General features: G+C 41.3%; 1 protein-coding gene across 2 annotated transcripts in view; it reads left to right on the forward strand.

The window, feature by feature from the left end:
• Atp10d (ATPase phospholipid transporting 10D (putative)) overlaps positions 1–12,820 on the forward strand; it is a 90,607-nt gene that overhangs the window by 19,187 nt on the left and 58,600 nt on the right. For both annotated transcript variants that reach the window (XM_031342599.1, XM_031342600.1), the window contains exons 2-3: positions 7,393–7,719; positions 9,857–10,051. In XM_031342599.1, the coding sequence (XP_031198459.1) occupies positions 7,430–7,719; positions 9,857–10,051 (485 nt within the window). In that variant the 5' untranslated portion in view covers positions 7,393–7,429. The remainder of the gene's footprint in view (positions 1–7,392; positions 7,720–9,856; positions 10,052–12,820) is intronic.

Here is a 12,820-nt window from a genome sequence, read left to right on the forward strand (position 1 = left end):
TATGTAATGCATTGCTGGAGTCAAGGGGCCAAAATAAAAAAAAACTTCTCACAAAAATGTGGGCCTGGCCAGTGTTCTGTTGTTTTTCCTCTTAGGAGAAGCTAATGATGAATGCTCCAAAGTGCTGATTTTCTGTGTTCTTAAAAAGAAATGAAAGCAAGAAGCTTGTTGGCACCCCGATGCAAAGTATATTGTTGAGTAGAAAGTTGCTCAGTTAGGCTCTATTCATTTTGACTTCTAGATCACAGCTAGTTAAGCCATGTCTTGCAGCCCCATGTGTTACTGTGTAGATGCATATATGGTTTGCAGACATCAGCTGGGGGATGATAAAATACTTGTGAACGTGAATGATCAAAAATTAAAGCAAATGTGTGATAAACCTGAGGTACTTCTGGCAGGGCTGGCCTGCATTTTTCTCACAGTTTCACTGCAAGCCTTTGTTCTGAAGACACATGAGATGGCCCTGGAGCCATCCAACACCCCTGAGTGCCACCTAAAACGCTGAGGTTCAGATTTGAGACTGCTGTATGCTATGTAGTGTCTTTAGTGTTTAAAGAGGCACTTTCAGCGCGTACAGAAACATAAGGTTTGATCATGGAAAACAGAGTTGTAATATTTTCCTTTCAAATTAGTACATCTTTAGATTAAATTGTGATCAAATATTTGATTTTAAACATTGCTGTCTAAAATGCTTGGTTGTGTTTCAAAACAAAGAAAAGGGCTGCAGAGATGGCTCAGTGGTTAAGACAACTAGCTGCTCTTCTGGAGGTCCCGAGTTCAACTCCCAGCAACCACATGGTGGCTCATGACCATCTATGAAGGGGTCTTCTGGCGTGACTCCTACACTTAAAAAAAAAATACATAAATAAATAAACTTTAAAAAAAAAACAAAGAAAAAAATCATTAAGCAGATTCCAGCTTGGCATTAAGACAGAATTTCTTTTTTTATGAATAGTATATTTTAATTAATTCATTCTCTCATAAATTGCATCTGGGCCACAGCTGCCACTCCCCCTTCCACTCCCATATCTTCTCTATCCCCCCTCCCATCTCCTCCCTCCCCATCCATTCTTTTTTCTTTTTTTTTTTCAGAAGATAACCGTTCTCCCATGGATATCAACCACACATGGCTTGTCAGGTTACAGTAAGGTTAGGCACTTCCCCTTTATTAAGGCTGTGTGAGGAAACCCAGTTCCCAAAAGCAGGCAATAGAGTCAGAGACAGTCCTCCGCTCCCTCTGTCAGAAAGGACAGAATTTCTAACAACTTCTCTTTCTCTCTCTCTTTTTATATTTCTTTTACTGTCAAGAATATAATTATATCACTTTCCCCCCTTTCTCTCTCTAAATGCCCAAGTATATCCCTCCTTGCTCTTTGTAAAATTCAAGGCTTCAATTTTTAAAAATTAATTTCCAAGAATGTCTAAAGTGTTCTTAATGGGATTTTGTATTATGCACTTATGAAAAGAGGTGTTCTTGGCATTAACAATTATGAGATATAAGTGAAAAATATCAAAGGTGCTCTCTACCCTGCAGTATCAAATATTCATTCCAAATTTAATTCCTTACATAAAAATAAGCAAGCACACTCATCTTATTAGTATGCAAATTGCCCTTTTAAAATAAATTTCTTAGCATCTATTATCTATAAATGTTTGATTTACATACCTGTTTTTATGTTCTGGTGTGCCTGGGGGTCTCATAAAAAATTTCTTGAAGGGGGAAAGGTTAGTGAATGGGAAGTTTAAGAAGGCCTGCTTTGGATTAAGTGACCTCCAGAATGTAGACATTACTCCTTGATGTAGGCATGACTTAATGGAACTTTCATGAATGTTTATACTTACAATATCAACATGAGACTGTTTTCTGAGCACTGACATTCCTTTACTTGGCTGAATTAGAAAGTTTAAAAGGCTCTGTCTTGGCTGTGGTGGGAAAGTGTTGTGTACTCCTGTGACCTCTGGCCCTGCTGGCATCTTTAGCATCTAAAAGTCCAGTGTGTGCATCCGTCAGACTAGGAATGTGGATCTCTCCACTCCCATAGATACTTTCAGTTCAGTGTGGAGATAGTGACTGCCAGAGTTTGTATTTCAACACATTGGTGGATGTTGAAACCAACATTATTATGTTGAAAGAAGGAGGAAGAACAGGAATGATCCATGTGTGGGGCTAGGAGCAAGAACATGGAGTGTTTGTAGAGCCTTGTCTGCAGCAACATGAGTGTCTATGTTAGGCTGCATCTCAGAGAACATATTGTCTAAGGTTGGTACTGAACCAGAAGAAACTTGATAGAGTCCTGGTCCTTCTTTCCCTATCAGTTACTTTTACATTGCTGTAGCCAAAAGACCTGACAGAAACAACTCAGGAATCTTCCACAGGAGGGAAGATTAATTCTCAATCGGTCTTCGTCATGGCAGAGAAGGGAGGGGCAGGGGCATCTTAATTAACAATGGTGGAGTGTGCAGAAGGAGCTTGTGGCATCACCACTGACTGGAAGGCAGAGAGCCGCTGAAACTGGAGACAGGGTAGAAACTTCCAAATCCACTCCTGGTGACCTCACCTCCTAAAGGCTCCATAATCCTCCCCAAATAGCACCACAAATTGAGGATACAGGCCCAAAGTATGTTGGAGATACTCACATTCAAACAGCAAAGCTGCCCCATGTGGGAAGACTTCAGTGTTAAACTGGAAAGTCAAAGCATCCCTACATGTCTGCTAATTAATTCTAAACGCTTTGTTCTTCTCCATAGTCCCCTGAAAACACAGCTTCTCTCCATCATGCTTAAGTTCTCAGATCTAATTTTCACGTGTTTTTTTAAAAAATAATATTGGTTGACATTTTCCCTACAGTCTATACAGTCACATGTGCCTTAACATTCTCTCTCTCTCTCTCTCTCTCTCTCTTTCTCTGTCTCTCTGTGTCTGTCTCTGTCTCTCTCTCTCTCTCTCTCTCTCTCTCACACACACACACACACACACATACACCTACACCAACACCTACACACACACCCATGCACATACACTTAGAAGAGGGAAGGGATACAATACATGAGTGAATGCATTGTCTCTAAGGGGAGGAGGGTAAGGATATTGAGAAGGCATAGAGAAATGCTAGCGCTGACATACATTGGCTGCAAAATGTGTTCCAGTCAGCATGCCATTATTTCTCCGAAACTGGGTGACTTAGGGGAAGATACGGTTCTTGCCTGGCTGCCTGCCATGCAAAGCTGACTGTCTGTGTGCGCCAAGTGTTTATTTTTGATAGGAAGTGAGGGTGTTAGTTGGACTTACCATGAATTACCAGAAGTTAACACCCCCTCATTTGTTCCAGGTTTCTTTAATCTTATGTTTACATTGCCAGAAAATTGCTCTGAAATTTAAAGGGTCCAGTGGTATTTAGATTGTTGCACGAGGGTGTGGACACCAGAAAGACATCCAGTGTTTTATCTTGATAAGAGGTTAATTGCAAATGAAAACTTCCCACCAGAATGTGCAGAAGTGGTAGCAAATCGCACCCATGTCAGCTTTCTAAAGATAAGTTTGAAATTTGTCATGGCGCCCCCCCACTCCCTGCCCCAAAGCTCGTACTCAAAAGCGCTTAGTGTTATGTTAGCTATTTTGCTCTGCAGTGTTAATTAATATGTGGGGCCTTGTCTCACTTCCTTATTCTATGGAGGAGTTCTGGCTTCACTATGAACTACTTTAGTTACTCAGGGTACAGTTCATGCATGTTGCAGCTTAAAAACAAAAATCCAAAAAGACCCCTAAGCTTCCCTCTCCCCACCCATTACCCACGACCCTGGGTTTCTCTATAACAGCCACAGCTGTTCTAGAATTCTCTTTGTAGACCAGGCTGGCCTCAAATTCACAAGAGATCCACCTGCCTCTGCCTTCCAAATGCTGGAATTAAAGGCATGAGCCACATACCCAGCTAAGCTGTTTTTATGAAAGGTAAAAATCAGGCTTTTTTTCAGGTACATCTCACACATTTCAGGTACAGACATTTAAATGCTGTGTTGAAAAACAGTATTATTTCAGCTAGTCGATTTTCATGGACTTACTTCTCTTGAGTAGGTGGCTTAGAGGACAGGATCCCAAGGACAGATCCGAAATAGCTGAAACATTCCTCCCACCGTGTGTACAAAACTGATAAGACTGCTTTTCCAATGGGGAGATATTATAACAGCACTCAGTAATCAGAGACAAAGCATGCCCTATTGTTAAAAGTGGCTTTCTGAGCCAGGCCATAGGTTGCAAGTTTGTTGTCTTAGCTATGCAGGGGGCTGAGACAAATGTATAGCAAGGTTAAGCCATGCCTCAGCTCCAGAGGAATTTAAAGCAGCCTGGCAACTTGTTTAGTCCCCATTGCAAAGTGAAATGACAAAGAAACAGATAGGGATACAGCACAGATGGAGTACACTTACCTAGGACATGTTCAGCCCGTGCATAGCCTCAGGCTCAACTTCCCAGGACTGCAAATTAAATGCATGTTTGTACTCTCGTTTATTTTCATGGCTTGGTTTCAGGTGAAGTTTTAAAGAGATCTAATGGATTTTAAGTCATTTATTTGTGGTTCAATGTATTTACTGTAAATGTGAGAACAATCTGATATCACATAGCTGTACTATCTTGGGGGGGGGTGTAAGGCCCAATGCCTAGTGAACAAATGTACTGCTAAGAATGGGTTGTTCAAATATTGATCTCAGGAATGAGGGGAGTCACAACAGAGCCTCCCTTGTTGGTGGATGATGACTTAGGATTTTAGAATCATGAAAGTTGAGTCTAATTTCAATGTCCTTAGGGGAAAGCGATTAACTTCTGATTAGTGTAGTACTTCAGAAGTGAATTAGTACCCATTACACACTCAGAGTGAAGCTTAGAAAGGAAACATCCTAAATAATCTTTTTAAAAAATATTTTATTTTTATTTTATGTGCATTTTATTTTAATGTTTTCCTTGCTCATATGTCTGTATGAGGTTGTGGGGTCACCTAGAACTGGAGTTACAGACAGTTGTGAGCTGCCATGTGGGTGCTGGGCATTGAATCCAGGTCCTCTGGAAGAGCAGTCAGTGCTCATTCAGAGCCTCTGAGCCATCTCTCCAGACCCTTAAATAACCTTCTTAATAACAATATTGCTCTAACTATGATTTTATACCAGGCATGCGTTTAAATATGTACATGCCTAGCAGGTCACTTAGACCCTCAGCACTTGGAGAGTGGGGTCTAGATCTTTATCGTGTCTGCGTTTCTAGTCTAATGCAGGATTAGCATGTATCCTGGTTTTTCTCCATACCATCTGTAGATGTCCACGTCAGAGTTCATTTTGTCATGATGACTAAACACATTGATGAGTCAACACATTGCGGACTTCTTAAGTGAGAAGCTTAGATGGTGGAAACCTGTTGCAGGAAATATTTAAAATCTAGCCACCAAGTTCCGGCTCTCCATCCAGCTCCGACGGGGCCAGAGCTCCTGAGTTCCCTTGGCTTCCATGCCAGCCTCACGCAACGACCTTCCACCCTGCGGTCAGCCACCACAACACCCAGCAACCTGGTAGAAACAAAAGTCTATAAGCTTATAATTAACCAGTCAGATTTAGATATCAATAAATTCTCAATTCTCAAGATGCCCATACAATAATTTCAGAGCCAATTGATGTTACAAGCTTCCCACCTAGATCAGACAAATTATCCCAATTATTCTATCCCTATATGATATTATTCATTACTACCTGTGGCTAGTTAAAACCACTTGGGATCAGGGTCTTCTTCCTGTCTGTCTGCCTCCATCTTGGCCTCTTCCTCTCTTCTGAGATGTTCTCTGTCTCTGCAACTCTTAGCTCTGCCTCCCTTTTTCCCTGTCCAATCACAGGCCTCCTGCTGCCCTAATATTTTAGTGTAATTGGACAGGGAAAATCCTGCCACAGATACCAGCATGTAAATGATAATGCTGATAACTCAAGACCCCTGGACTTCTTTTGCAGCATATTCAATGGCATGGTCATTACGTAGTGTGTGAATTATGGGGGACATTTTCCAACCGTAGGCCCTAGTGTTAGGTCCTCTAAATACACAGGCAAATGAGGTACAATAACAATGAGCCCTTGTTTCAGAAAGATGTGATTGAACCAGCTGTGTCTACTCATGTTACAGAATTGATGTAATTTAAAAAATATGTTTATTTTATTTCTATGTATGTGTATGTGTGTATGTGTGCATACATGGATGTGGATGCTCACAGAGGCCAGAGGATGGCATTAAGTCTCCAGGAACTAGAATTAAAGGAGATTGTGAGCCACCTAACGTGGATGCTGGGAGTTGAACTCTGGCCCTCTGAAAGATCAGCAAATGATCTTAAACTGCTGAGCCATCTCTCCAGCCCTGATTGATACAATATTGAGATAATGCACGTGGAGGGTGTTTGGAATACAGTCAATTCCTAATAAATGCTAGATTCTTTCTCTTCAACGATAAATTTCTGGGAAAATAGGGAACACTTAAAAGCAAAAAAAAAAAAAAACAATAAAAATAAGGATGGGACGATGCATCAGTTAGAGTTCGGCACATTACATCGACTGACTTGGTTTGGTAGGTGTTTGTTTCCAGTTTAGTTCATCTGGGGGGACACTCCCGCTCTTCTTTGTTCTCCATGGTCCTCTGAGTGCAGTAACGTGTTGCTGGTCAACCAACAGCCAGGGGCTGCAAGCACACACATGCAGTAGCTTTAGAAGAAGTTGACCTGCTGTGCTTATCCCGCAGGGTAACACGAACCTGTGGGTGCTCATGGCGGTGTCAAAAGAGTTGTGGGGAAGCAGTGTGAATGGCCAACCTGATAAAGAACGCTTTTCAAGCCTCTGTTTGCGTCTCGCTTCCTAGGGTTCCTTTAGCCAGAGTGAGGCATGTGGTCACGGTGGAGAAAGATACTCATCAGCCAAAGAAAGAGTCACCTCTTGGTGAACAGGGGGTGGGAAGGACGTGTAACCATGTTTGGGATCCAATAGACTTCTTACTAGGTCTTAGGCTAGACCATTTCCATGCTACCCGGTGAAGCCTCCTGACAACTTCCTAACATGTATGTATAGTCTGGTTTCAAAAAAGGAGAAAGCTGACTACCAGGGAAGCAAAGAGACTTGCACACATTAAAACCGATGTGGTGGCCTTGTGGGGACTGTCTTTCATTGCCTAGATCATCAGATGCCTGGCTCCTGAGGAGGAAGGGGCATGCTTTAACAAGGACTTGGTTTAAAAGATGTAACAGTGATACGCTGTGCACGTATCACTGCCTGTTACATGTAGGAGAACGAGGCCACATATTCGTCTGGTCTAGAAAGAGAAGACTGTGCACCCTTTACAGGTTTTCAGAGGCTTACAGGAAGTGTGTTTTTGTTTGCTAGGTCACCTGTACCAGCCGGGTCTCCCTGCGTCTTGGACATGACTGAGTTTCTTCAGTGGGCCAGACATCACTGGCGTCGGCTGATGAATGGGAGAACCCAGGGTGAAGATGAGAGACCGTACAACTACTCCTCACTGCTGGCCTGTGGGGGCAAGTGTTCCCAGAACCCCAGACCCGCTGGAAAGCACCGTGTTGTTATTCCTCACCTTCAGTGCTTCAAAGATGAGTACGAAAGGTTTTCTGGAACCTACGTGAATAACCGGATACGGACGACGAAGTACACACTTCTGAACTTTGTGCCAAGAAACTTATTTGAACAGTTTCACAGGTACTGTGGTCCTTTTAGAGAAAGCGGAGTCTCAAATGGTCTTCATTCTTCTACTTGATACTCCTACCAAATCCCCATTTCCCCATATATACATATATGCTTAATGCTTACACACACATACACACACACACACACACACACACACACACACACACACACACACACACATATAGAGAGAGAGAGATAAAGTCATCCAAGTCAAGTTAGATTCAAGTCCAGGCTGGAGTGGGGTTGCCATAAGGTCACACAGTTCTGTACAGTTAAAAGGATGTCTTCTATTTGTGAAAGATGCTGTTATCCTTGTATCATCCTCTTATAGGAACCCCTTCTGTGGCTCAGCCAATGCCACCCCTGTTATAAGCAACAGAACAGATGCCATGACCCTGGCTGGGCCTCCTCCCTCATGCTTCGGTGTCCTTTCTACTAAGCCACGTTGCACTTTCATCGCAGATTTTTCTTACTTGATAATAAGAGAAAGAACGGGACTCTTAAGCAAATGTAACATGATGCTATTATGTAAAGCAATGGTGTAATTCAGTTTAGCAGGCATTTCCTGGAGCTTACTTGAGATCTTGGACAGTGAAGAAAACACAAGTATAGCTTGCTAAACTCTCCTCACAGATTCTGTAGCTTTATCCAGATAGCTGTAGAAGCAGTGGGAGGACACACAGTGGGCTGGCAGTCATTCTAAAGTGCTATCCGTCAGAGCAGAAGCCTCCAAGAGAAATCATTCTATGAGATGGAACAATAGAAGGGGATATGGTGCTCATTTTAATTATGGAGGGTGGGATCTCCTCTGCCCAGGAATGGGCAAAGCATATTAATGTGGAGGAAGGAATGGTAGTGAGAACACAAAGACCTCTGCATAGAAGACTCACGCGCAGCCTGGGAGGCCTCCTCTCCATGATACCTAGTATCTGTGTTGGGGAACCATAGGAAATAATGTTGGACACAGGCAGGTTCTATGGAGGAGAAAAACATGCTTGGAGCCAGTGAGGGGGGGGACTTAGAGACAAACTGGAGACAAAGAGAGCCTTTTGGAAGCTGATGAGTTGTCATGGAGACCCATGCTTATGACAGCGTGGGAATGATGGGAAGGATAGGCTACAAACAGATACTACGGACGGCTTTAGAGAGGTAAGTGGAAGAGAAGAACATTTAGATGAACACGATGAGTGTGATGATTACAAAACTTCCCAGGAAAAGGGAAGCGAGGACCAAAAAGCAGCTGGGCTGTCCACTTCCTTGTTTTGGAAATGCTGAGCTGCTGGCTGAGTCCAGAGATTCTCATCTGTATTTCATAGGTTCTGTGGACATTTCCTGAGTAGTGGTTCTGTTTAAAGTGCCGGTATGAGTTTGTGAGATTAATAACCTTAAGGGCCACAGGCGTTTATGTTTCTTAACTCCAACGTGTACAGTGCTCTCTTGAGCTGTGGGCCTGGATGTGATCCATGTCAAAATAATCAGAGCCATAGATCTAACATATACAGTTAAGGAAAAAAAAGTTCAGAACAAAATGAATTGGACATGATGGAGGAGACATTTGAGTAGATTTTCCTTTTAAGAAGTTTCACGCCCGAGGGCAAAAGGAAAATCCCTGATAACTGTGCAGGACTGTGTTCTGTCATTGGTGTGTGTGTGTGTGTGTGTGTTTAATTTGAATATATAATAGAGTGAAGTTTTGGGGATGGAAGAGTTTCCTGATCACCTTGGTTCTGAATAGTGTGGAAAGAAACAAAGTCTCAAGGAGAGAAAATCTCAGGTACCCCTGCTTGCTTTGAGCCTGGTTTGAATTTAATGTGTTGTTTCAGAATGTCTGTTTTTAACTTTTAAAGAGAAATGTACTTCCTTTTTCACCATGCATTATATAACTCAAGACTGTCCCATTCAGATGTTCACTATTGCATACTTTATGAGAAAAAAAATCTTACATTTATTCAAATATGATCCAAGCTAAATGTCCTGGATAGATATTAATACTTTTATATTTGCTAGATTTAGTTAACTCCCTTTTCTGTGCCTTGTAAAATCAGCCAATACTGACTTTTTCAAGAGCACAGAAAACAATGTCCTTGCATCTTTGATTTCAGCTCTTGTATGTCCCATGAAAACCTCCCTGTGTGTGCTTGGCTTGCAGGGCTGCCAATTTATATTTCCTGTTCCTCGTGGTCCTGAACTGGGTGCCTTTGGTAGAAGCCTTCCAAAAGGAAATCACCATGCTGCCTCTGGTGGTGGTCCTCACAATTATTGCAATTAAAGATGGCTTGGAAGACTACCGCAAATACAAAATCGACAAGCAGATCAACAACTTAATAACCAAAGTTTACAGTAGGTAAGTGGATGGGGTGTCCCCAGGGAGTGTACTATATTGTTTATGAGCACGTTAGTCTTCCTCCCATTAGGTTTGATCAGGACCCTTTTTGTACTGATGGGATGTCGTTATTGTTTGTGTTTTATTTTTACCTCTCCTGGTACCAGGGATTGAATTTAGGACTTCATGATCTTTTACACATTAGTCAAGTGGTCTTCCACTAAGCCATAACCATAGTTGTTATTACCGATTTTAATTAACATTTCTTAAAATCCTTCAGTGAATTTAATCGAGGTCATGGAGGGGAACCGAAAGCCACTGTCAATCAAGGACTTGACAAAAACAAAAGCAAAACCTTCTGAAACGATTTGCCCCGGACTGAGAGCTGGGCGCAGTGACCCCCACCATGATCTCAGCAAGGTCATTGCCAGCCTGGATATGAGAACCAGGATAAGAGTCAAAAGAAGGGACAAACAACTGGAGTAGATAGAAAACGTTGTATGGTGTATGAGAAGTTAAGAGCTACCTATGGAGAAAAGGGTTGTGAAGAAAGAATAGGATCCTTTTTGTGCGTAAAACTCAAGGCATCCTATTTGCAACAATAGCGAAGGCATCCGTAGGAAAGGGTTTGTTTATGCTGGAACCTATCTGCTCTGTTGCATACTGTCATTCACAGTACGTAAAGAGAAAGTCCTGGGTGAACTCGGATAAGGTGCGTTTTGAACCGGGATGTTCATGATATGCAGCTCCTGGGTGCTTCTTTTTAAATGTAAGTTAATACTTAGTAAACAGCATGGCTCACGACAACTTGTCCTCACTCTTAGAATCATAAAGAAGTTTAAGGGAAACTTGTTTGAAGATGTGGCATTCAGGCTAAAGCCTGGAGGATTGTGAATGATGTTCATAATTAGACTTCTTCAGTAGCTTTCACAACATTTGTGTAGAGATCTATTGAGAAACAAGGACAATAATTTATTTTTCATCATTGTAAGATGATGTGAGATTAGCTTGAATAGTGAAAAATAATTCTAATTTTTATGCTATTTATGAAGGAAACCAAACCAACACAAGTCAACACACAAACACACACACAAAAAAACCCCTGATACCAAATATTAAGATATTTTTAGAGTAAAAGTTTCTGATTTGTAGTTGAAAGCCGCAGAGCATGTGTTCCAGTTCCACGAGTCATGCATTAACCCTTGAGTACTTAGGAAATGCTAGGGATAAAGAAGTGGCATGCTAGACTGTGCTGACATTTGGACCCTAGCTGGAAGAAATCAAATATCACAATCATCACATAGTGACAAAATCCGGACTTAGACACTTAGACCCACATAATACCAAACTCAGCAAAAAGGAAAGACAGTATATAGGTGTATCTGTGTATAATATGTATGTGTATATGCATTTTGCATACAGATTGTTAAATGTGTAAATATTTGTGGCCGTTTACAACTAGTTTACAGGCAGTAAGTTGTCTTTGATGTCTGTATTTTTCTAAAAAGTTATAATCTTGATTTTCCCCCACTTATTATCTCTGTAGCCTTGGGCAGATCACATAAGATAGCTAATGTCCAATTTATTTCATCGTGAATATAATGATACACCAGCAAACACCATGCTGAGTGTATTCTAAGAGCTAAGCACAGGTTAGCCACCAGTATTATGAAGACAGGTGAATGGCACTTAGCAAGAGGGCTTCTTGGCACATGGGCAAGTCATTTAATTAGCATATGAGACTGTGTAATAGCACTGCTCTGTTTCCTAGATGTTAACTGCCCACTGAGAGATCTGGTAGAGCCTCTCTGGGGTACTTCTAGATAAGTTTCATCTACATTTATTGATGAAATATACTAGTCTAGTCTATTAATATCCATTTTATCACTTCATTACTTCATTTTATGAGAGACTGGGTTACTTTATATCATTTTACCAATATTCTGGGCAATTTATTTTTGCTTAGAGCTATGGAAGAAATAATGTTTATTATGTTTTCTCCCCCAAATCGTCCTTGGAACAATAAAGATAAAAAGAAATAAAAATAGGCTCCGAAGCCATACCATGTTAATTTACATATGCTAATTTAAATGACCATAGAATATTAAAAATGTTATTGAAGAAAATACTTCTCAGAAAATTTAGGATGAAAGTATGGAGCTATTAAATGGAGCAAATTTTTGGAAGAAGAGGGTTGACACTTCCATGCAGAAAATTGGTTTCATATTCATAATATCTGGCTTGTCACAAAGTAGTTAATGTCTGTAGATAAATGCCATATAAAAATAACAAACAATACTGTAGAAATTGAACATTTAAGCCCTGTAATACCACGACTTAGAATGAACTAATACAGAAACATGACTTTCTTTAGATTGCCTTTAAGGTAGAAGGTAGAAGCTGTTCATAAGGTTTTCATAAGACACAGTTATTAAACAAACTTGGGTATTTTCTATGTGATTGGCATGGTCAGTCTTCCCTTTGGCCAGGTTTGCGTTACTATAAGAAAATGCCTGATAATCTTCCTTAAAAGATGGAGGATTCTTTTGACTTACAATTGGAAAGCATCCATCCATCCATGGCCGACTCTCCTCATTGCTTTTGCTGATGCAGCTCGTCATGTCAAATTCACAGGACCGAGAAAACGGCTCACCTCTGAACAACCAGGAAGCCAAGAAAGAAGACAAAGGACCAGAGTCCCTTCAAGCGCACTCCCCAAACGACACACCTCCTTCCCAAGAGCCCTCAGCTCTTAAGTGTGAAATCACCTTCCAGCAGTATCATGAGCGG

Source organism: Mastomys coucha, unplaced genomic scaffold (genome assembly GCF_008632895.1).
Source record: "Mastomys coucha isolate ucsf_1 unplaced genomic scaffold, UCSF_Mcou_1 pScaffold22, whole genome shotgun sequence".
NCBI classification, from domain to species: Eukaryota; Metazoa; Chordata; class Mammalia; order Rodentia; family Muridae; genus Mastomys; species Mastomys coucha.